At 43.1% G+C, this 26,737-nt stretch overlaps 1 protein-coding gene across 1 annotated transcript; it reads left to right on the top strand.

Moving 5' to 3' along the window:
- Positions 1–88: 88 nt before the first annotated feature.
- Positions 89–24,255, top strand: LOC311028868 (uncharacterized protein; the record flags this gene model as incomplete). The annotated part of the gene is made up of 6 exons (XM_084033663.1): positions 89–225; positions 3,489–3,592; positions 9,507–9,610; positions 20,388–20,451; positions 20,861–20,878; positions 24,238–24,255. Exons 1-6 carry the CDS (start codon positions 201–203, stop codon positions 24,253–24,255), a joined length of 333 nt encoding a protein of 110 aa, XP_083889789.1. The 5' UTR covers positions 89–200.
- Between the last annotated feature and the right edge of the window lie 2,482 nt (positions 24,256–26,737).

Genomic DNA, 26,737 nt, shown 5'->3' with positions numbered 1-26,737 from the left:
CTGAACTGTGACGCTATTGGTCAACGTAGCTGCGCGCTGTAGCGGGTGAATCGCCGCAGATCACGGCTACAACATAGTTCAGACCTTAAAACTCTGAAATGAGATAGGCGTGCGCATTGCGCGGTGAAATAGGACGTTCAGAAAACGAGTGAACGGTTTTAGGTACATTTAAACGCCACAGGCTGCAAGACTTACCTGTTATGAAGAATCCATCCGAGTTACAAGGTGAGTGTCTCCCGTCACCACCACCGTCAACCTAAACGTCGAGCTTGTTTGACCAGTTTAGCCACATCCCTCCGGTGATACGCTTCTTAAAGCAAATTTGTCTTTCCTGATTTATTTATTGGAGAAATTCAATATATGGATCATATCCTGTTTCCATTCAAATAAAGAGCCAATTTAAGGGTTTGACAACTTTAGTAGTTTGCAGATAAATAAATACATTAATAAAAAGTCCCATACATTAAACCACCAAAATGAAGCATATCATATTGCATGAAACTGGCTCCCTCTTGACCAGCCAAGTTATCAAACTCCACTAAATGCTTTTAAGCATCTGTTTAATTAAATGCTGCAAAATAGAACTTCTAAACATTAGTTTAAAACAGCCATTCCCTCCTTTGAATGACCTGCAGGGCACCTTCTCTGGTATTGGTTGAGTAATAATAATAATAATAATAATAACTTTATTTATATAGCACTTTTAAAAACAGTAGTTTTCAAAGTGCTTTTGATGGAGCAAACCAAGGCACATACGGGTCCATACATATAATACATACATACATATATACACATCAACAGAGCAGGAGAATGATAAGTAGAGTTGGTAAGATAAGGTAAAAAGACAGTAGTAATAACATATGGATAAATAAATACATAAAATAAATAAAAACAAGATTAAAAGTTAGAAATTAAAAAGTTAATAAAGGCGACATAACATAAAAGTAAAACATTAAGTAGCGCTCCATGTTCATCAGTAGTACAGACCATATATACTTATATTGGGTTAACATGGCTCAGGCCATTTACCATATAAGATATTAATGACAATTGCATATAAAGCAGTGGCCATGCTGCTTTCATGTTTGATATGTTAAGTACATTTTGCTGCAAATATGTCTCCTTTTTGTCAGCAGGTCTTTGACATTTGAGATTCTTTTTAATCGTGGTGTTACTACTCCGTAAAATCAATGTGGGCATCTGTCTTTGTGTGAAGCCATAGCTGTACTCGCCTGTCTATAAGTGGTCATGTATCTGGTTAATATTGTGCTTAGTTGTATTCTAAAGAGCAGCTCTGTAGTTCATAATGGTTTTCTATTGTCCACATTCCATCACTCCCTCCAACTTCTCCTCCGTCGTCTCCTTGTCCATATCTTTCCTTCCAGACTCACCTTCCCTCTTTTCCTCGCCCTCTTTCCTATCAACTCCCCTCCTCATCCCTCTTCTAGTCATCTATATGCTTTTCTCGCGGCTTTCTTTCCTTAAATCCTTATTGCATTATTCCCTACTTTCCCTGCTTCTGTTCTCTCGGCCATCTCATATCCCTGTCTCTCCTTCTTTGGCTTCCCCAGCATGAAAGTCTTTTTTTTGCCCCTTCATTCCTCCTCCCTCTTCTAGCTTTCCTTCCTCTCCCTGCTGTCTAAAATCCCTCCCTCTGCCTGCCTTGTTTCTCACTCCCCCCTGTCCTCTTTCCCCAGCCAGAGGTTAATACACTCCAGGATGGCATTATTTCCTCCCCGGCCCCTCTGACAATATAAAAATTCAGAATGGACAGCTCAATCCCTCTTCCATCTCAGATTTGATTGTAATGGTATTGCCTCCTGTCCCTGGGAGGCCCCTGCCGCCTCGCCAACCCCGGCCTTTATGACACTAAATGGCCAGGCTACAATTTTTCCATCTATTCAAAAAATTCTGTTAATAACTCATTTGGAATGAGACGACTGCTCTCGCCGGGCCGTCTGCGGCCAGGTCTCTCACCCCTCTGCTCACAGGGGTCACAACACACAGGAAAAAGATGCAGGGCTGAATCGCAAATGTAAAAGGTTAATTAATCTCCCTGAATTTACAATCCCCTTCACCCGCTCCCCTTGCACTCCGATTGACAGTCCCAAAGAGACAAAAATGTCATATTTACAGCCTCGCATGGAGAAAGTGCTCAGCGCGACTCTGCACTTGAGCGCAGGCGCGGGCCTGTCCGGACCACTTTCCCCCATCTCCCGCGTCCAACTTTACAAGTGCACCCATTCATCACGCGTGATGGATTTATGTAATAAAACCCATTTCCTTTTCCCATACGATCCTATTAAATAATAAAATAATTATTTATTGATTATTCAAAAAGGTACATATGCGCGGGTAATGGCTTTGTACCACACCACTGGACCTGCAATAAATAAAGCGGGCTTGAGAGAGACAGAGAGAAATAAAGCAGAGAGAGAGAGAGAGAGAGACAGAGGGGAGGAGAGGGGGAGAAACGAAGGGGAATGAAATGACTTTTGAACCAGTGAAATCTGGATCCAATATGGCCTCTCGCAGCGCGGATCAGGAAGGACATTATTCAGTCTTCAGGAGGCTCATATGGGAACGCGACCTATGGTTTTGATATACTATACGGACCATAGAAATGAAAATAGACAACTGGGTGAGTGTTCTGCACAGAGTTTGTGTCTGAGAGTTTTAACATTTGTTGAATTGACATTATTCATCCCGAAAACAAGAAATCCGTTTATGGAAATAAAATGGAGGATATGGAGGATATGTTTTCTTTCCAACAGGGTTTAAAAACGATAATAAGTGTTGTATGGTCGGCCAAGGCCGATGGAACCTGGTTAAGCATGCAATAAAAGGCTTTTAGCTAGCCCCTCCATTCCCTCTTCATTAAACCCTAAATCAATTCTGGTGAATGTAGAGATGAGACCCAGGAAATACTAGCCATGCTTATTAATCATTAGCAGGCCTCCAAAAATGTTTGTTTTGGAGCTTGGGGTTACCGAACAGGACTTCTCTGGTTTTAGTGAACTGTCCAGCAAGGCCCCGGTGATAACATTGCTGTTTTCTCTTCTTTAATATAAACACCCGCTCCTTTATTATGATCCATCATATTATTTATTCAACATTAGTATCATAAAAAGGCCTCTATCCCCAGCAGTGGATCATTTTTGAAAAGAGACACTCTAATGTCAGCCAGATATTACATTGAGGGCCCCTTAATAACCCATTTGTGTTCGGTCTTATCCTCAGCTAAAGTGCACCCGCTCTCCGTTGTCTTTTTCCTGGGCTTGTCTCAAGCCTCCTGCATGTTACGGAAAACAGATGCTATCTCGGCTATATTACTTCTCAAAGCACTCATATCCTCTCCCATGTTATTTTCTTTGATCTGCAAGGCTTGCTGCTCTTACATTTTTCTTTCCCTCCTCGTCTCACGCCCTCCCCTCCTCCTCCACCGACCCCCCCCCCCCCCCCCCCCCCCCCTCTATCCTCTCTGCCAGTGACCAGAGAGCAGACGCAGACCGGCCAGACCGGTTCACGGAGGCTGTGGACGTTTGAAATTCAGATCATCTGTTCGCTGTCCTCAGAGGGCGAGGGGCGCATGGTGGGTCGGACCTCGTAGATTCACCATTTAATATGGCTTTACCATCAGAGGAGGGCTCCGTAACAGGGTTGAGAGTCAATTTGCATTCAGTCAACAGTCCATTTAATTCCAAACGTGAATTCAAACCGAAGCAGCTTCAAAGAACAATGTAGTTTATTTATTGTAAAAAAAAATGTCAAAAATGTTTTTGCTGAATTGAAAGTGAATTAATTTAACTTTGGTTGCCATGGTTTTTATTGGAGCTGTTATAAGTCGATTGATAGAAAAGGAACTGCAAACAATTTTCATAATGAAATAGTAATTTTGATCATTTTTGTAGTCAGTCCAGCACCTCAATTGTGAATATTTGTTAGTTTTCTTAGTCTTCTATAATAATAAACGTATCTCTACGGATCTAAAATCTCTTCAGTGACTGCACTGATAAAGTGAGGATGTTTACATTCTCTCTCTGTCTCACACACACACACACACACACACAGACGACGTGTTAAACACATGAATCTGCACACAGGTCATGAGCGGTAACAGAGTGCATAGGTGGCACTTAGGGCAGGCGACTGGGGAGTCTTTGGCTTTCTTAAGAGCAGCCAGGAGGGGGAAGCATCTCACTTTGCAAGCCTGCTCACAAGATCGGGAAAGAAAAAGTAATTAAACAAACAATTTACCAGGAATTGTGTGTGTCTGCTTATCCAATCTACCATACTCACTTTTGCACTAATACATATAGACGGAAAATGGTTGGGGGAAAAAAAAAAGATTGGTTGTTGTCTCCTCAGAGTCGGTAAATGACACACATGTTTCATTGCCCATTCATTTAACCTGCGCTGTGCTTATGAAGAGAAAGGGATTGAGAAACAAATTACGTAGTCTCATTTAATTAGGAGTTTTGCTGTGAGCAATAATCCTGTTTTTTTTCCTCTCCTCATAACCTTTAACTACTTAATGGATTTGAGAAGCTATTACCTTTCAAGATTTGTGTTTTTAATTATTTGGAGTATTGTCACAGATATGAAATGTCAATCACACACCAGGATTAATGCAGTGATTTATGTCTGAATATTATTTACTTGTGGATTAGAGCGGAGGAGCTTTTTTTATTTATTTTTTTGCGAAAACAACAGAATTGTGCTATTAGCAAAATTCTGCTACCTTTTTTTTCCCCACATACATTCATCCTTATGCACCCAAACTTAAATCCATGAGAGGCAGTTATTTACATAGATATTAACATTATATTTATGATAATTCCACAAAATGGTAAATCTCAGAGTAATATTAGAAACATGCTTATGGGAATCTTGGATCAGATTATAATAATGACTCAGTTTTAATATGTACAAACTCAATTTTTAGTTTTTCACCTTTGGCGTTTATACTGTAGGTGTGCATGTGTTGAAATATAACCCAGGGAGTGTGTGTGTGTGTGTGTGTGTGTGTGTGTCAGAACCTACCTCTCACCCTGATCACGTTTAGGCAGCACTGTGAAAGTGGCAGACAGAGTTTGTTTGGTTTCCCCTGGAGGATATCGGGGTCCTCTGCCAGCAGACCAACCCACGTGCTGTGACATCAAGCCCCACTATGTGTATGAATATCACCTTAAATACGTGAGCCATGTGAGGTATACGCCTGATTTATTTTTGCCAGACACTCGCATGACCACGAGGGCATGCGTCCCCTGACCTTAAATCATTACCGCGTGTATGACGGCGGGCAAAATTATATATTTTTTGCTACTCGAAGTGGATCAAAAACATATATTAGACGTTGATAGTTTCTCTTGTGGATCCGCGAACGTCTGTGTGGATGAATGACGCGCACCTCGAGCAGCGCAAATATTCCAAACCTTCATTCAAATGGATGTTTTCACCCGGGTTTGACACGGCTCTTAAGGCTGCCGCGTTGGCTCCTCAGACCCCCCATGGCACGGGGGGCATGTAATCATCCTGAAAGTCTCTCTGGGTGTCTGCGCTCTCATAAAGCAGGAAAATGGATCGTGTGGCCCAGGAAGGGGAAAATGAAAGAAAAGGAGAATGAAATTACAGACCTGGCTGACTGCACAAATCATGCATATCATGTTTTATGGCTTGCCAGAAGAATTCAACACCTGTGGATCACCGTAGCTATAATTGTACATGAACGCACCAGGATGGGGGTTTTGAAGGGGGGGCTGCGGTCTGTGTGTCACTGAATATGTGAGAGCATGTGCAACTCGTAGGTGTCTGTGTGTGTGTGTTTTTCTTGGCATGGCCGGGCTTCGGAGACAGAGGGAGGATGATAAAAGAAAGTTACGGGAACGCCTTCAGTACATCCTGGGTGAGCCGCCCACGGGGCTCACTCACAGAGGCTTCATTTACCATTGTAATTACCCTGTTTATTTACCCTACCTGCTTTTGGTGGTAAAACGGCTCCCAATTCATCAGATCAGGACAATTTGGCCTTGCTTCGGCTTTGCCATTTACTTTAATTAAATGAGGCAATCAGTGAATCATAAATCACGAGCCGTGTGAACACTGGCTCTGTTTGAACCCGGTCCTCTTCTTTTAAAGCCGACACACCCTTGTGCCAAAACTTAAAATACACCGAGCCCCTGAGCCTGAGAAATCTGACATGGATATATATATATTTAATGTTCACACAGAAAGTACATTTTATTTTAATCCTTTAAATATCTTATTGAACTTGTTTTCACTGAGTTTGTAGCTGCTGAATAAAAGCACAGCTAAATGTATGAATGAAGGCTAAAACCGAAGCAAGGTGACAAGATAGCAGATCGAAGAGTCTCCCCTCCTCTCCCCCCCCCCCCTCCATCCGCCGTGGATGCTGATGCTTGAGTCAAATTGATTACACCACTCCATCTGCATCATGACTGGCCTCCTCCTGTGTTTGCCGCCTCTGCCTACAGCACAGAGTTAGTGTACAATTACATATAGTTTAATATATCTGCCTGAGCACCTTTAAATAAGCATCACAAGTCCACAAGGTGATTTGTCTTCCAGCCCCATTACTCCATTGTACATCTTGATAGCCAGGGATCGCTCCTAGCTATGTTTAAGCATTAAATAGTGTATTATTATTTCACATAAATCAAGCTGAGATGTGAGGGGGGTATTCATAAATTTTGCATTTCTCACAGACAGTATTTTAAAGCCTCTCCCTCTCTCTCTCTCTCTCTCTCTCTGCCGCTCTGAATTTCGGAGGCTAAAGCAATTCTGCTCCCTGCACTCCATAGTGCATTAAAGACAGGCATATCAGGGAGGTATATTCAAAACAACATGTAATGCAGTTTAGATTAAGTTTGACTTGCTCCAACACATTCATCACAGCACCGTTTCCATAATAAGTAGCCTCGCCTCTGCCAGTGATGCATCCGCACACACGCGCCATTACCGACGGAGGACATTGTATTGTTATTGTCATGAATAATGGTGGAAAAATACTAATAAAAGTCCATTCATCATCATATTTTGCCAGTTAACCGGCGAGCGAGTCTCTTATCTGTGCTTGGCGGTGAAAGGAGTGGAATTAAATTTAAAGGTGAATGTTTGCTGTCAGCCCTTTTTCTCGAGACAAGTACCCCCTCACCCCCCCCCTCCCCCTTTAGATATTAGTCTTGTGTTTGTGCAAAACGTCTACTGAGGAAATGACTTCACTCAGGAAGCTGGATGTCAGCTTTGCACACGGGCAGGAGAGCTGCCAGTGTTTTAGTCGGACCGACAACACGCTCTTTTTCTCAGCTCGCCGGTCGAGTGGAGAAATCCTAAAAAAAAAAGTGACAAAAGAGGAAATTGGACTTGCAGTTGTTTTAGTTACTCCAAGGACACCTCGCACGTTCCTTTCTATTTCCCATCTTCGGCACGGTTTTTCCGATTTGCGCTGACAGTCGGGGATTTGAGGTGAAACCTGTAGCTTTTTATCTTTATCTGTCAGCGCTGCATTAAGCATGGAGTTTCTGTGTGTCAGCCTGATACAAGTTTACATTATCATTAGAAATAACACCTAAATTAAAAGCAACTTTTTGAGTGTGACACCTGTTCTATTAGAAAATGATACAGAAGACTTGCTTATTCTATAATATATCCATAAGATAAACCTCAACCATCCCATAGAAACAACACGAGTCACACTTTTGTGAATTCATAATCACATTGCAACCGTAGACCACAATTAAACCTAATTTTCACTTTTAAAACATGTTTATCGTTTCCTGCACATAATAATTATATGACCCACTGGCCCGGGGGCTTCACTGTTGCTACAAAGTCAGGAAAAAAAATCTTGTAAAAAGTCATTGCATATTGAAAATTGACAAGATGCCAGGACAGTAAGTTGAGGGGGGGGGGGGGCGAGTGAGGAAAAAATGTCTTTGAACTAGTTTTTGCTTGCAGAAAATATCGCTTCTGGGTTGATATTCTTTCTGAAGTGTTTCATGGCAGTGAGAATTAAGAAATAAAGCGCTGCGCCAAATGATTCAGTGAAAAGATGGCACACACCCACAGGTATTCTGTTCACATGACATCACCCTGTGTAAAATCGACAACTTCATGTTTTTTTTAATCGAGGTGGGTTCTGTGATTTCATAAAAAAATCTCTTTGCAAGAGAGAACCGTAGTGGGAGAGCAGCGTCGCATGAGATGAAAGTTATGGATACTTTATTGATGTGCTGTCAAAATGCTTTAATTGAGTGGTCGGTGGTTTGGTGATGCACATCGGAGCCACATCAAGGCCTGCGAGAGCCAGATCTCTATCTGTCTCTGCGTCTCCCTTCATTCCTTGGAAGGTCTCCTGACCTGGACGTGTGCAGGCTGGCTGCATGTTTCCCTCCTCTGCACGCTCTCACCTCATCAACTGGAAACTTTGCTCCCATCACCCCCCCCTCCTCCTTCCCTCGTGATCACTACAAACAGAGCACACAATGGCAACAATACCTGGGAGGATGACTGCTCACTTAAATTGAGAAAACACAATCCAGACGTACTCCGTTCCAGGCCGCCTGTCGTGGACAACTTGCACACGGCGATCCCTGATCCCATCAGCAAACAACTGCGTCCATAAGACGTCAGCTGAGAGGCCGGTGTTAGATGAGCCGGCTCCTTGTGATGAACATCAGATGAAACCGGTTTCATGGCTTCCTTCGTTTTCTTTTCATGACGTTCATGAAGTGTCTTCTTTATTTTTTGTTACACATTCCTTTTTATTCCTGCGTATGTTTTTAGGAGGGTAAATATTAGTTTAGAACCCCCCCCCCCCCCCCCTCTGACACAGGTTAGGAATGCCCCCCAGCTCCGTCCCCTCCCTGTGCTCCCTACGCCCTGATGTTAAAACAAAGCCTCTACCTGTCTGTCATCTATAAGGCACTCGGGGTGGAGCAGGATTTGTCTTCGGAAATCTGCATCACTGGGGGTTTAGTACAATCACAGGCTCAGCATTAATTGTTTGTGGTGCTCAGACATCTTTAAGACTCCGCATTATGGGACGGACCTTTGGAAGGGCCGCTGTCGCCTACACACACACACACACACACACACCTGCACACACACACACACACACACTCTAGACTATATGGTCACATTCCTGTGTCACTCCAGAAACACATGCTCAGATGCACACATGCATTCTTCATCTCATAAATCATCCAGTACATAAACACTGTCATATACTTGGAATATGTACATTTACAGATGCTTAAAATGACAGTTTAAATGCGTATTGACAAGTAGCAACACACGCACACACACACACACACACACACACACACACACACACACACAAGCGTGCACAACTCCAAACAGACTGCAGCAACACAACATTAAGTGGTTTTCTCTTCTCTGTTATCTCCAGCTTCCTTTTTGCCCTTTGGTTAAACATTCTCTTGGCATGCATGATCTCATTTAACTTTGATTTCCTCTTTTTCCAGGACGACATCCTCGGTGGTTCCAATTTCCAGCCCATTCCCCAATTTTCAACCCCAATGATAGACAACACACGCTTGAACGGCAGTTCAGCTAAAGAAGGGAATTGGTAAGTGATGATTTTAAATGCTGTTTAAGATAATAAAAAAAAAAAAGAGAGAAGCAGATAAGGATTTGCCCGGGTAGCGAGCAGGAAGCTCAGAGATGCTGGTTTCAATGTGCTGTTGCAGTGGCTGCACACCACATGTGTGATTTATGTTATTGAGCTTCAGGAAAAACTGCTGTAGATCACTGTTAGTTTTTACCTCAGATATTAAAAGAATACTGATAGAAAAGTGAAATATGTTTTATTTTTTAAAGCTATTACTTAAAATATGATATAAATATGTATTGTAACATTAAAACAAACAAAACAAAAACATGTTTGCCAAAAAACTAAATTGCCATTTATGATCAGATGGTTTGTAAACTTTACAAATAATAGTTTTATTATATTAAAATGTGAAGGTTCCCAAAAGAAATGAGTTGTAAATACATGCAGAAAGAAATCAAGTTTTCAAAATTATGTTGCAACAGCTAATAACATAAATTAAGGTTTTGCATATTTAATTAGGATTGCCACACATTGCTCTAGTTTTGTATTTTTTCCAAATTTCTTTCATCATAGTCCATGCCTCTTTATAACAATTGTAACTTTCCCCATGTGACTTACAATATTATAAAAAAAATGTCAATAAAAACTTTCTGTCAAGACATCTAATAGAAACCAACTTGACTTAAATCTCCCAATTTAATAATTAAAAATATGAGTGTCATTATATATAATTGTACATGTGTTGATGGCGCGAGACACAATCCCAATATCTGCTTAATTAGTTTCTGATTAACCTCTCGGTGTGGAGAATGTGTCCAGCATGAAGGAGTTTTCTCCCGGCTGAAAAGAGCAGCTCATTGTGGAGCTTTAAGTGGTTTGTGTAATCCCCTATAACCAATACCATGAAGCCAAGGGATTCTGAAAATCTGTTTTCAGCACATTTTGAGTAGGAGCGAACCTGGGAATTCTCTCTCTCTCTCCCTCTCTCCCCAACTCTGTCATGAAACAGAGCACCCCATTTCCATATCAATCGGATTAGTTCCAGGACCACGGAAGTAGGAGTAATGTAAGTAAGCGTACAAATTTAAATATAGGACATCAAAAACATTGTTAGGCATTCATTTATTTTTGAAGCAGCCCCGGCTCTCCGTGTCGCTCTGTGAAGATGAGATGAAAAAATGCGTCTCTGTGATTTTATTTTCATTTTATTTTGAAAAGGTGCTGAACGCGGCATGTGGTTTAACGCAGCATGTGCACCTTTTTGGCGTCCCGCTGAGCCTGTGTGCTTAACCTCGTTTGGTGAAATGAACGCGTCGCATCGAAGGCGACGCACTTGTTCAAAATGCGACATCAAAACAGGTTTTCAGGTGGGCAGCGTTCACACAAGCTGATTGTTTTTGAACATTTCTGCAGAAGCGGACCGTTACAATGGTGGACTCCTGGCTTCCTGTGGTATGGAAGCCAGCTGGCGCCGCACAGTTGTGGTTTAACATGCAATTCATAACGCATTGGTACGTATACATTTACAAACGTGCACGGTTTTTGATGTTGCTGTACATAGTGGGAAATAAAATCTGCAAACATTTATCGTATAAATCTCAGGTCTCCTTGTTCTTCATTGTTTACAGATTTTAGAAAAGCGGTCAAAGAATATTTTTTTAGCTGTTTTTAAATCTTCATAATCTTTGGGGATTTGTTTGTTCCACAAATCTAAGGAACATGCATTTTATATCATCGTTATAACATCATCATCAATATTATATCATATTTGCTTTGAAAAAACTAGTGAAATGAGGAGGAACAACTACTTACAAATTGTCATATTACGTATTTTCCCCAATAGAATATTAGTATTAAGAATAAGGCAACATTTGTTGGTCATGTTTATTCTGAGCAGCATTTTACGGAGATAGTGAGGTCCGTTTATGTGTGTATTTACGTGTGTGTGTGTGTGTGTGTGTGTGTGTGTGTGTGTGCGTGTGTGTGTGTGAGAGCGACAAAACGATTATTCAGCAGTCTGTGACTTGCTGACTGATCTGACCAGCCGGTAGCTCCGTGTCCGGATGAAGCGATGGATAGATGGATGCCTGCCTGCGCTTCCTCAGCCCTTTTATGACTTAGCCCGTCTGTCTGTAATTGAAAAACTAGCTCGGCTGTGTTGTCTTGGGATTTGTCCCTTTTATAATGCAGCTTCAAAACAGGAAAACCAATAGTGGGAATAGACCCCCGAATGTAATTAATTTCGTGGGGGCGGGGGTGAAGTGGGGGGGGGGGGGGGTTGGGGGGGGACTATTATTGCAGGAGGAAGAATTCTAATCAGTTGCAGATTCCTTCCTGTTTGGTTAGCGTGACCGTGGCCAATTACCAGTGAACTCTGTGTTACAGTTTCACTTCCTGTGCTACCCAAAGAATGGACCGAGGCCGGCGCTGCAGAGCCTGGCAGGATGGAGGGGGAGAGAGAGAGGGAGAGGGAGGGACAGAGAGAGAGAACAAGAAGACACATGAAGGATGAGACTGGAGGAAAGTAAACAGAAGGCGCAGAAAAAAAAGGGAAGGGTGAAATCTCGAACCAGATCTAAGGTGCGCAGACATGAAGGCACATACGTCCTTTATCCACCTAATATAGAACATGACATGTGGTTTACAAAGGAAATGAAAGGATTTCGAACCTGACCTCTCTCGCCGCTTGAGCTGCTCTCAGGTAAAGCCCAAAAAACTGTAGAGCAACAGAACTCCAACTCACAAATGCAATAACCCATAACTCAATCATTGCAGTGATGTTATCCAAAGACACAATTTGGCATTGCTGTTTTCCCCCTAAATCAAATTAAACCACTGGCCTAAACAACTGAATGACAATTGCTACGGCGTACCCCGATTTGCATAAAGTCTCCTTTTTCTTTCAGCGCGTAGAAGTAACTCAATCTGCCATGGCACTTCCTGGGAAATTCTCCACACTTATTACACCAGATAGTGCTTTTGCTAAAGGCTCTCCAAGCCGGTAGTTTACACCACGTTACGACGGCGTGCTACATGCAATAACGCCAATCAGGCTTTCTCATTCATACGTCAGAGAAAAGACGTGAGACACGATAAGATTTCCATTGACAATCAATTACAACCTGACCCGCCAAAATGGTTCCCTTTGGCTTGATCCTGCTCCTCAATTCTCTCTTCTCACTCTCTCTTTTTTTGTGCTCCTCCAGAGGGGTCTATTCCCATAGTTTCCCCCCCGTAATAGTTTTTTGGCATATTACTCTGCACGATTCACCCCAGAGGTCTCCCATAATTCACTTTTGATATCATTGTTTAGTTGTAGAATTAGAGGAGAGGTGCACACTGGGAACAGGCGGTCGGCGATGGCAGTGGGACATTAATTCATTCATTGTGGTGGGATGTGATAGGCGCCGCCATTCTAGCCACGATTCACGGCGTTTCGGATCGAGGGAAGCTGCAGCTGCAGGACTGGGACATTCTTTTATTAATTCAAAATTGCATTGATTGCATGGAATATGAATATGTAATTGTTTACTTATTTCCTGGCCGTATAGTTTGTCATTTTTTAAACTTAAAGATATTTGATTTTCTTATTCCGATACAATTTTCAGCAGTTATAAATGAAATAAAATACTTGTGGTGAAAACATGTAAATGCTGGAAGAGTTCTCTGGTCACAATTCAGGAAATCATTTAATTTATTTTTTATTACCAAACGCATGACATGACATTTATTACCATTTTCCAGCACAGCTGAAAACATCTCAAGGGGAACAAATGCTGTAGCGGTTACAAGTGGAATAAACTGCTTAGAAGATGTTCGAGGGATGATGCCCGTAACTGGCAATATGAATGTGAATTCCCTGGGAAGCCTAAGCACACACACACACACACACACACACACACACACACACACACACACACACACACACACACACACACACACACACGGTGAACAACATGAGAAATGGGCGAGGAGCCACCGTATTCGGTGTGAACTGGAGGGTCCAAGACGCTAAACTAATCCTAGTACCAAAGGATCCGACTTCCAGCTCCGTCTTTTGCTGCAGCTGCCTGGAATCATTTCACAAACACAAGGTATTCCTGGAAGAATTGATTCTGTTAGATGGTGCATTGATCACACACATCGCCTGCAGACAGAAGATGGCTTTACAAGCAATAAGACGGGAGACAATTATATTATTTTAGTGAAATAAGACAGAGTACAAGCAGCGAGTGCCAATAGCCCAGGCGGGGGAGAGTGGGGGAGGGGGTGGGGGACACGGGCGGCCCACTCCGCGGCTGCCGCGGCGTGTTTGTGCTCCATCCTCAAGTGGCACGGTAATCCACTAAAGTTTCCTCCGCCCGCTCCTCTCAATGCAATCAGGATGCGAAGGCTCACCAGTGATTGCGTTCATTTGTAAAAGCATCCAAGCCAAAATTGAACCCCAAGGCTGATAAACTATAAAGATGCTGATCAGATCGCGGCTAAGGAGTCCACACTGGAGGGCACGAGGTGTCAGGGCTGGAGCCAAAAGAGCAATGACTCTGTATACCTCACTCGGAGCCAGGCGGCTGCCCCGGAATACAAACAAGAGGGGAGAAAACACATAAAAACGACAACAAACGGCGGCTCGATTTTTCATCCCGCAGCGTCTTTCAGGAGGAGGAAGGTATTATCTGTTCAGCAGATTAGCCGTTCTTCAGACTTTTTTTTTCTTCCCCCCCTTTTATCGACTCGATTGGTAAATTGGTCGCATTTATCGTTTGAGCTTTAGCAAATGCGCCGTGTTTTATTGATGAGCTCGGCGTGAATTTCATAATGCATCTCCAGAAAAGTAGAAGCCCAAAAGAGACGCTGCTCGGGGAAGTCGTACGTTTCTCAACCTTGCAACAGAATCTCATAAGCGATTCATCAGAATGAAAACGACACACGCGTCTGCAAAGTCCAAACCCGTTGTTTTGTTTTTTTTATCGCGGCGCTCCACAGCGCTTGAAGAGTTACTGCAACTTTTTGTCTGCTTTGCAGTTATTTCTCACAGCTATTGCACCGTCTAGCGCTAAATGAACAGTGTCATTACTTTAAACACACATATCTGCCTCTGCTAAAGCACAAAGATTGAGGACAGACAGAGAGAGAAAGAAAGAAAGAGAGGGAGGATCAGAGGATGTTTTTTCCTCTCCATCCTCATGGCCCCAGTGCGTTAAATGTCAAAGAGCAGTCAGCGGGAGAGACTGATTCCAGGAGGCGATGTGAATGGGACGATTGAAGACCCGCTTTGATTGACAGCTCTTCCTCTCTTGCTCTGCCCTGAGGGTGATTGACAATGTGGTTCATCTCACATTTTGTGACTGAGCTAATCCAGTAAATTCCTACCAGACGCAGCGCAACTCAGCAGAGACCTGCCGTTCCGTTCCCAGGTGGAGTTTTTATTTTATCTCTTCCACCCCAAAATAAATATGTTTTTCCATCTGTGGCACTGAAAACAAACCGAGGGGGGTTTGGAGGGGAGGGGGCTATAATTAAGTGTAAGTACATAATTAAGAGAGTTTAGAAAAGTGCTAGTTTTCGAATTAAAATGTAGACTAATTACATGTGGGAATTAGCCTGCTGTTGTGCTAGTGATTAATATTGTCATAGGTTACTGTCTCAATATGCTGCCAGTTGGAAATGGGATCACCTTACTGGAACGATTGATCTCTTGCCAAGTTCAATAATTAATTGACTCAACGATCACTGACACACAACTATCTCGCACGTCGTCTCGCGTGCCCACAAGGTGCGCCGCCCGCCCTCTCGACCTTGCACCTGTATTTTGATGTGTGCAGATTTCCCAGAAATCACCGCAGCTGGCGTTTGAAAGAGGACCGGAGACACGAGAGAAAACAAAGAAGGAAAAAAAAAAATGAAGAGACAGAAATAACACGTCAGAAGTCCCCCCCCCCTCCCGTTGGATGACATGAGTTTGTTCGCGGTGGCGGCCGCGAGGGTTACGGCGGCGGCGTGACAGGCGTGACCCACATTACCGCAGCTGCCCAATCAGAAGTGGAATATTTGACGCTTTCATTAATCATCATTCCTAAACGATCATTCTGTGAGGGTATGCATTTAAGCGTGATTAATTGCAGAGCGAGCCCAATCAAACAATGAATTACCTGGCTAACCTCTTTTCAGGAGGTTGGTGTGAGCCTGGAGTTGAAGCAGTGGAGCTCAGAGTGGTTAACTGTGTCAAAACGAAGAAGAGACAATAAGAGGAACCAGTTAAAGAACCCACATTTAAAAAATATATATAATAGTTGGGAATCCACGACTTCAAAACAAGTAAAATCTACTTGAAAGAAATACATATTTTTAGGTTTTCCCTCCAAATAGATGAGGTCAAATATTGGAGAATACATGACATACATCCTACTGCTCGCAACAAACCTTAATATTTGTCGATGTTTGAAGATGCAGCATGTTTTGAATCTCTCAAACACAATCCAGGCGTCGCTTCTCGAATGCACATGCTGTTTTCATAACGCGCCTTTATGTGTCGAGAAAATTCCACTTTTGAAACCTTTTCAAACCAGCGAGATGAACTCGCTGCAGGAAAACCAGAGAAGAAGAAATATATTCTTTTGTAGCTGCAATGACGACGTCTCTCTCTCGCATGATTAAGTGCAGCGCTGTCATTAATAATTCTCTACTTTCATGCAGTCGGCTCCTGTATTCTGTCTAAGCAGGGGCCGGGAGACAATACCCCAGTGTGTGCGGATCAGGTGTTTACCTTATAAGCATGATGAAAGCCTCGCCAACCAGTTGTGACAATGGCAAAGTGAGATAATAGCCCACCGAGATGATTTGAGAATGACTTGTTCAAGCATCAAGCTTGCACGGGGGGTTTGCGCACTCTAAATGGTATGCGTTTGAAGTCAGAGAAACCGAGGGGCGTGGTCGACTCCGTCTGGTCCACCTCCCCGCGTTATTGGCTCGCTGTTTATGCTCCGAATAATGTCATTTCATACATCGTGTGTTCATTTAATATTCATGACATTCAAACACAAAAAAAATGTGACCAAATCCTCGAAAACAGAATAAATATTGCATTAAAATCCCCCCCCCCCCCCCCCCCCCACACATTTGACTTGTGCTTCAGAGCCAATATTCATTAGAACTATTTTTGTTCACATACACAAATTAGCCCTCATAATTGCACAAATTTATGCACAGTTCAAATTCAAATCATTCCTTCTTGACACAGCCAATACATCTGTCATGCGCCTCCTCGTTTTTTTTCCTTTCTTTTTGGTTGAATAATTAAAAAAAGAAATAGAGAAACATACTAATGAGAGAACCTTACTTGAGGGCTTTGCCGCTCCACTGACTATCATATTAATGTATTCCTGTGTGAATTAAACGCATCATCAAACACCTAAGTTCCCTCCATATTTTCCTCCGAAGACGAGGGCTGGACACCGGTGTCTACCTTGCCCTCTGCAAAAATGAAGGGCATTCTTCATTATAACACCTCTTGTGATTACTCGTTAATAGCCATGTACTAAAAGGTCCCCCTTCTAAATTGACAAAAAAAAAAAAAAAAACACTGGGAATTTAGCTTTTTATGACAATGACATTGTTTCGGTCAATGATTATGCCATTAAGATATGTTAAGTTGAATTTAAAGTGAAGTGTAGATTTATTGCACCTTGCTGGCTTCGTCTTTCTCAGGATTTAACTCTGCAAATGTTTGATTTTTGTACAAAACTCTCTGTGATCTTTAAATTACTTCATCGTCGGTACATCATATTTTTTTAACAAGACAAAATACCTACAGCGTTTGCAGGTAGATTTCCGTGTGAACACCGTGTCAACAGGAGATCTGGTGCCTGTGTTAATCTGTGCCTGACCTTTCTCCACCTCCCTCTGTTCTTCCCTCCTCCACTCCCCACAGATTGACAGTCATCACAGCGCCTTTTCTGTCAGTGGCTGACAGCTTGAATCGGCTCATTAAGGCAAATTGGGAATGGGAGACTAAACTGAGCATGCCGAGTTATTTTAGAGGCCGCTTTGTGACAGAGCAAACATGCCAGCTCATGCTCCATATAATGGCTTGTCCCGGGGTTGAGGAAATATGTTAGATTTAATTATCATAATAGACCATTAGTGCCTCGGTACTAAATGGGCGAGGTCTTGTGGAGTTGAGAAAGAAGTTTATGTTTTTTTTTATCATTTGGAATACGTAAGAGGAAAAAAAAACAGGCGCCAAAAAACAAAAGGCACTGAAAGTACAAAGCGACAAAAAGCATGCAGTTAAGGTGGGACTGAAATGTTAGTTTGAATATTTTGAATAGATTTGCCCATAGCTGTTCCAGAGCAAAGCAGGCGACATGTGATTGATCACGTCCCACGGGGGCGACAGCCAGCATGCCATTTATACACAACAAACGGTGTTGGCTACACTAAACTAAGCTCACACAACCTATGCAGATTGCACAGTCTTTCATTTTCACATGTGCATGCTAAACCTGGCTGATAAACGATTTGCCTAGCAGCACTTCCGTCCATATTTTATCACGGCAGACAATGCTCGGTGGCGTTGCCAGACTTGGTGTGTATCCAGTGTTCGGGCAAAAAAAAAAAAAAAAAAAGCTTCTCCTCAACCCCTCAACAGCTTGGCTCCCATAATTAACTTCCACAGGACTGATGGGGGCCTCAGTCAGAGGCTACAGGAATAGAACAGGATAGAATAGAAGTAGAAAAAAAAAAGGTTGGGAAGAAGACAAGACATGTTAAAAAGCAAACCACACCAACTGCACAGACAGGGATTATATTTGACAGCGAGAGGTCTTGGGTCAGTCATGCTTGAAACTTATTCATTGTTGCGCAGATAACCTCCCGTCATACAGCCGGCTCCTGTTGAGGGCAGAAATGGCTGAAAGGATTAATGAATGTTTATACTTAAAGCTCTGCAGTTGCTAAACACGCTGAAAAAAAAAACTTTAAGCTGCGGTACAATTTTAAGGCAGTATTCTGAATGTGGCGATTTTGCCAACACATGCGAGCAGGGTAGAATGTTAACTGTTTTATCCAGAGGCAACAGTGTCTGGTAAATCTGGAGCAACACTTTCACTTTTTCTTTGTTTAATAACTCTTGTTTTATTCATTATTTAATTTATTTTAGAAGAGTGCTTCCAAATTTGACAGTGTCAGAAGAAGTAAACAAACGTTTGTGTCGTAGCCCAAAATACCTCGTTTTCAGATGGAGGTTTTTTTTTTCACTATATCACAGGTTTCTTTTATAGCTTTACAACACATAAGTACTCATTTTGACTTGCTTGTTGCCACGTTTTTACAGCAATACGCAACCTACGGCACGTCACTTAAATGGCTATAACTTTTCACTGACAAAAATCACAATGTATAAAAGGTACAATGAAGAAATAATACGTATACAGGTATAACAAGGGAACATGCTCAGTTGTGCATGCTCATGTGTTCACATGCATTGATACGCAGATGACGGACCTGTTCTTTGTTTGCACATGTAAACACACACACACACACACACACACACACACAGTGCAGATTGGGCCGCCTCTGCTCTTCCTCAGTCTAACTTTAACCAGACAGATCTTCTTCTGGAGGCCCCGGGTGACTTCTCGAGTCCCTCTGATTGGAAGGATCCTGTGCGTGCTTTTTGTTAAAAAGGGATCATTAATAGCTCGCGTACGACCTCTGACCATCCCTTTAAATCATTAGCCGGCCAACTGATGGTTTCTATTTACCACCCCCCATAGGAGATCTTAGGCAGGAGAGGAGGATTTGTTATTATGAGGATGTTGTGACACTGGAGTTGATTTCCCTTCAAAGTGAAACCCAGGAAGAATACCAGGCTAACGCTGTACCTTTACTCTCAAGCCGTCGGTGCAGATAGGTGGATGGCGGTATATTCTAACGACCCTGCATGTGACATAAGAATTGGATCCAATTCTGAATGGCTTATTGAATCACATGTTTTCTGATTTTACCCTGGGTTGGTAGGCACTCTGGGTACCCATATGTATGTTAACACATAAAAAAGGGAATTTTTCATTATATGTCCCCATTATGATGACGTCAATTTCTGGATAATACACCCTTTTTAATGGCCCCCGTGTTGTTATTTATTGGCAACAAGAAATATATCAAATGCCAGATGATATTTCGGTTACACGCACATCCAGGAAAATTTGAAATGAAGCGAAATGATAAATAAACGTTCACAAGTGTCAGCGTGTTCACGTGTACCATCGCTGTGTACGTGTGTGTGTGTGTATTAATGAGATAGGACGGTAGCTCCCGTTCAGTAACCTATCACTTAAATCTGGCTGCGGGGCACAAAGTCCATTTGTCACGTCACGCCGCTGTTCAGAGGAAAAACAAACAACAAAGCGCACAAAAGACGTCCACAAGAAGAAAAAAAATGCTGCCTCATCCAATGAGAGGTTTGCATTAGATGCAATGGGGAGAGGAGGAGAGCTGTGGCCCTGCAGAGGGGGAGGGGGGTTGCGATTAAATGCGTGCGTGTTTGAGTGCATGTACGCTGCGTGTTTGCCGTCCTTGCATCCGGGTATGTGCGGAGGTGTGTTAGCAGGATACCCACAGCCAACCGCTCCCCGCGCCTAAATCATGTGTACAAGCTGTTTCCAATAAACTGTTAAATTTGATAAAGAGGTCTGGTATTATATTACAAAGCCCACGGGGCACTCGGACCTCTGCTATCATGAATACATTTTGCCTGATAATAATGCTGTGACTTCTGTCGCTGCCACAGGAGAAACTGCTGCCCTCCTGGAAATCAAGTCGCGCGCCAGGGTGACACCTGTATAAATGGACAGGTGATGAGATTATAATATATTTATGCTTTCTGGGTCAGCGTTAAGGGACTTCTACAAGTGAGCGCGAGTAACACAAGGGACTGGAGGGCGCGAGAGGGGAGTGCCACGGGGGCCAAATCCTCTCACCTCACGGAGGAGACCTTTTATTCATGAGGGGGAGAGCTGCAGAGATATACAGTGGCATTTGGTTATAAGTCATTGTAGGTACAGCGGGCCATGCATGATAGCAAAGAGCATTTCCAGTTATTATAGAGGATTTATAGTCTAGAGGATGCTTGTTTTTTTGAGAGGACTGAAATGAATCAATGGATGAAAACAAAGTGATCCTGTTCCTACTGAGAAGATGAACATAAAAATCAATAAATTAACTCCTACTGATTGATAATGATATGTGTATAACTCACAATAGATGTATGACATTTTTATGGTAAGCTTGTAACCATAATTTAACAATAATAATACAAAAAAATGGGGTTAAATATCCGATTCAGTCTGGGCAAAGTGAAGCCAGTATTTTCAATCTGGGTCAATTTTGTGATTTCATTTAAACGATGCAAGATTTCAATAAATATACAAGATCAAACCTCTCGATACCTCTGTACAGATGGGACATTAACACACCAAAACAAGAAAAGACAATTAAAAAGTACCTGTGCCATCCCAGAATATAAGAATTCATCACCGCGTTCGCAGCAGTGTTACTTGGTATTCCTGACTGCAACCACCCTGTCCCATATCTCTGGCCTCCATACTGTATCTAGGTAGCTAAGAAGGTAGGCAGGTGATGAATGTTCAGTAATTGTAAGAGTTCAGTGGTAAAAAGATTCAAATCCATGACAGTGAGAAATGGAAGAGAGCCCCGGGGGAAATTTCAGGCTGTGAGGAAGTGCATCCAACCTGTCTAAATAACAGATCACACCTCAACTTGGTCACTTGCTCAGAACGTGCTCTCTGATATTAGAAATGTGCCTTCATTGCAAATGAGATTCGCTGTGCGATCCAGCGCGGCAGCTTGTTTCTGTTATGCGAGTAGAAAGTCGTATCAAAGCTAAATAAATCACGTTAGACTTTTAGTAGGATTTAAGTTTCAGCAAATAAATTGGTATAAATGAGACCGTTGAGAAGACGTAAAACATGGGGGGAGCTCCGCGGTAGTCCCGCTGCCGCTTGGAAGGATTTACGGTTTGCTAACGCGTGCGGTATTTGCATGATTATGGGACGTCGAAGGGGTGTTGTGTGTTCGGACGGGTGCTCCCATGTCTCTGCATGCATGCAGTATAAGAGTTTGTGTCTTGTTGCATGTATTAAGTTACTTTAATCGCATACATTGCATCGTAACCAATAGTCTTTATTTATACATGCAACTTCAAACTGCCACTCATTACCTGGGGATGTCAGATTTACCCAGCATGCCTCTGTGTCTGACTGGAGACTTTCAGGACTTGTTAAAATGAAATGCAACAAAGAAAGAAAGAGTTTTGATGAATGGCAGGATGTTTTTTTTTTTGTTGCTATCAAGGATTTTGTGAGATTAGCATGTGATCCATATGAGCATAAACGGCTTTTTTCATATTCACGCATGTTTTCCCCCAGAATTCTCCTGTTCACGTTATTTAATTCACCCATTGTTTGACAGCGCTCCACTTAACCAGTCAAACCTCAGTCGTGAGGCCGAACCCGCCTTATCCCATCCATCATGGGATCTCAAGTAGCATTTTTGAAGCTACACAACCTCGCAAGAGATCGCTGACACACATTAATTACAGCATTTCGCTTCACCCAATAAGAAGTGAGAGAGAAGCAAACACGTCTCGGAGCCAAATAATTGTTGAACAGTGGAGCTCTTTCATGTAGCAGGCAAAGCTCTCTCTTTCCTGCAGGAATATTATCTTCATTTAGCCATCAAGAATAGACAAAAGCACCTTATTTTATCAACAAGTGGCTGTCACTTACTTTCACAGCATTTCAATGTCTTATTTAATGAGTTTTCGCAGATGCTGTCTGATACTGTAGGCTGATGATAAATACCTTCTGTGGGGTATGGTACTTCCAACAAACTTTTATAACTTCATCACCGAGGATGCCGCATTGGTTACAGTTACATTGCATAAATCATCAGGCACGGCTCACGCCGAGCGCCGCCTGCGGGTATTTCCTAAAGCGGAATGGTAAAACTTTTTGCTAATAACGCGGGGAAGACTTCATCACAGTGAAACTGCAGAAGACATCACATGACAGGATGGAATAGTTTTGATGCCGAAGAGTGATCGCTGTTGTCAATACGGGGCGCTGCACTCGTGGGCCGCGTCTCCCCCCCAGAAAGGACACGGATCTGCAACCAGGATGGAATCGGAACGACAGCGCAAAAAACAAAAATCTACAAACCTACTGCGCGTTGCCTCCAGCTGTTGTTTCCGTGTGCAAAAACTTTACAAAAAAAATCTCACAATCTAAGTTTAACTCGGCGGGTCAGACGGACAAAATGTAGCAGGAGGAAAAAACATGGGTCGTCTGCTTCACTGGAAATAGGGCTCATAAAGCGCTGACCTTACCAAACAACAACAAATGAGCACCCTGTCTACTTCCTCTTAAGTTAAGCTGCAGAAATACAGACCGGACAGCCGGTATTAGCGGGACAATCATCGGGCCCTTGCGTTATTAATGACATACTTACTGCACAGAGAGGGAACGAGGGAGAGCAAGGGGAAGAAAGAAGTGTGTGAAAAGGAAACAAAGAAAAACTAAGGAAAAATATATAGATATATGATGCAGAGAGAAGGGTTGTAGGAAGTAGAGGGATGGATTGACGTCCCCCTTCAGGGGCTAGTAGTGTTCCCTTTACTTTGGGTGGCTGGACCCTCCCTCCTTCTTAATTGGAGTCCTCGGCTGTGTCCCACCATCCCGTACTCTGGTGGCGCCCCCCAAGGTGCAGGGAATTACCGTGTCTGCCTCCCCTCCACTATATTTAGGCCATTTGAGGTTGCGCGGCTTTAAAAGGGAAAGTCAAAAGATGCCATTCTTCATGAATGTCTGCGGATATGAATAGGGTCGCCGCTCCTCTCCCTCTGTCCCCGCGGGAGTTCACCTTTTCAAATATAACGAATGCCTCAATTAAAATCCCTTTCAAAACTCTGTGCTTATTTTTCGATAACAATCGTTTCCCTTTAGTTCCTCTGTTCTCTCGCCATTCTCTCTCTCTCTCAGAGGAGGAGAGGGAGTGTGATGGGAGACGTGGAGGAGAGATGATGCTCCTGTGTAAAGAGAAAAGGAACGAAGAGACAAAGATCAACTTAGTGAAACAGAGAGAGAGAGGGGGAAAGGAGGAAACAGTAAGGGAGGTGTGTGTGTGTGTGTGTGTGTGTGTGTGAGAGAGAGAGAGAGATAGAGAGAGAGGTGTAGTTGTGACGGCGGGGTGTATGCAGGGCCTAGAATGATGTGAGCCAGCAGATGGCAGGGTAAGAACAGTAATATGGCCAGTTCCACTCTGTCTGTCTGTAGCCAAACAGCAGGTCAGTGGGGAGTCCTCAGCACACACACACACACACACACACACACACACACACACACACACACACAGGCAGGAATGCTCAAAACGGAAGCCATAATTAAAACAAAACAAAACAATGGTCCGATGGCACAAAAACACATACAAGCACATTGTGTCCCAACACAGACGACATACTAATGTGCTCTTGATGAATTAACCTGTGAGACACGTTAACCCACACATTCATGTCAGCTAAACATTTCCTCTGTTTTTAAAATTTTTTTTTTTGTTCTCCTCAGTCGTCCCGCTCCCAATGAGCGAGTCGAAGTTCTCCCACCATTGTTCGGCGGCGCGTTTGTTGGAAAGGGTTTGCGGGTGGCGTGCCTGACGCAAGTTAAAACTCTAATGGTTACAAGACCGTTTGTCGCCATTTGAGGCTCAAAGGGAAATGAAACTAATGCTGAATAATGCGTTCTTAGTCCGTCATTAGCATTGGAATAGTGAAATGCATTAGGGCTCTATGGAAGATGGCTGGCTTTAATAAAAGACCACTTAAAGGCAGCAAACAACAGCAAACAAGTAAATCTAAAAAACGTGGGCCCCGCTCGCTCACTTAAGACCCGTGGACATTATCAGCATCTGAACTGTACGGCAGTGGAGATTAACTGCCTGGTGTTGTTTAGCTTAGCTTCATCTTGGCTGCGTTCGATTAAGCTCGGGGGAGGAAACCAAAGACAGACTTTTTCCATTCAGTAATATCGACTAATTAATAATTATGTCGAGTCCTCCTTCCCAGCTTTTGGTTACATGCTGGTTTTTGCGGGCCGTGATCGCAACCGTGTTTTTTTTTTTTTTTCTTCTTTTTTTCTCGTGCACAGTCATTCCTGTTTACTGGGTCTTAAAAACGTGCCTCTCTGCATGCAAATGCACACAAGGAAATTAGACCGGAGTAAATGATGGTTTACTGTACATGTTGCACGGGGCGCAAGTGGAGCACGGAGGGTATAAAACCGGCTCGGCCGCTGTTAGGAACTAACAAGCAGGCTTGTTGTGGAGTTCAGTGTGGTTTTCATGCGGCGCTCCAGCTGCTTCGCATAGAAGGACATCAAGGGGCTCAAAGCTATCGGAGCCCTCGCTAAGAGGCAATATATTTGAACATTCTCCCTCTCTGTCTATATGTGTCTGTCTCTCGCCCTCGCCATATCTGTTCATACTGGTCTCTGCCTCTCGTTTCTCTGCCGGTCCAAACCAATAATGTGTGATATCTCTATCTTCAGAGTCACGGTAATATCATATAGCGCACAGACATCCCCACTTGCCTTTTGGGCTTTTCTGCCTCAGACTCGGAGCGGATAGTCGTCGTCAGGAGCGTCTCCTGACGATTTCCAAAATGCGATGTAATGGTTTGTTTATGATTATTTTCTGTAGAATTTGTCCCATTTCTCCTGACTGATGTTTATAGAAGAGTACGCTGGCAAATTTGATGATGGTTAAATCCCTGGTGACCCCCCCCCCCTCCCCCTTACATATCCGCCACAACGCCAGTAAATAAATCTCTCAGACTCCAATAAAATATGTTATTTCTTCCCTATGAATCATACAACATGGCCCCGGCTTCATTTCTGACCATACTGTGTTGGCTGCGGGCCCTGAGATTTTTCAGAGAGAATTATAAGACACATAGAGCAGGACTGTGGTTGTTCAACTCCGTCAGGGAATCTCAAATGCTTTCTGAAAGACAAAAATTATTTTGCAAACTGATTTGGAAGCGTAACTGGTCCATTACGCTGCCTTTATTTTATTTGACCCATATTGTATTTATTCCCTTTTGGATTGCAGCGGTTTAATCGTTTTTATTTTACGTCTCTTCAGCATCATTCACATTTTTTTTTTATATTTCCTCCCCGGTTTTAATTTAGTTTCAACAGTTTCTTAAGATTTATAACAAAAGAAATGTTTCGTAGGGGAGAATTATCCCCCCCCTGCTCTCTTCCATTTACCAGCGTCGGCCTAATATTATCCTCCTAAACCCAAACAGTAGTTTGCTCCACCTAGCCGGGTCACAATGCAGCGGGCGTGTCGAGGCAGACCCCTATTTAAGGATGGTTAACATGTTTGGGTGGCTCAACCCTTTCAAATTAAATGGATGGCATCCCAGGGAGGCCTATCAAAAATGATTAAAAAGGGTGGAAGACAGCATGTGTGTGAAGTGTCAAGACGAGTCGGCACAAGCTAGCCGACCTGCACCGAGAGCCAGGAAGCTTATTAGCATTTCAGCGCATAGCAACCTGCCTAGCCCCGAGCACTGATCTTAACACGGTCTGTCCAAAACCGCACCGCTCTCTCTCTCTCTCTCTCTCTCTCTCCCTCTCTCAGTCCTCGTTCTCCTCCTGAATTTGCAAAAAAACATTCATGTCAAGTCGGCGGTTCACTCAAAGTCAGGAATGCTTCTGTGTTAGCGTCAAGTCGGAGCTGCAGCCTGACAGAGGGTGTTTGTATATGATACGCTGAGAAGTTTAATGCCGTCCAAACACTGCGTGGGGGGGCAGCGAAGGTGATACCAAGTTCTCAGTTATCAGATTGGAGTGTTGAAATACGTTTGAGCTGCGGTTTCAGACTGTCTGTGGTGCAAATTGTATTTGACTCAGGCTCATTAAAACGGTGAAATTCCTGTCATGTTTGGACCCAGCAGAAATGTCCGCTTTCATAGCGGTAACAGCACCGCTCACGGAGCCAAATATAGTCCCAGGCACATTTTTTAAAGTACCGTCACCAACTTCTACCTAAGTTGAGACATTC

The sequence above is a fragment of the Eutrigla gurnardus genome, assembly GCF_963514095.1.
Source record: "Eutrigla gurnardus genome assembly, chromosome: 18".
Taxonomy (NCBI): domain Eukaryota; kingdom Metazoa; phylum Chordata; class Actinopteri; order Perciformes; family Triglidae; genus Eutrigla; species Eutrigla gurnardus.
This window is presented reverse-complemented; position numbering and strand designations above follow the sequence as displayed.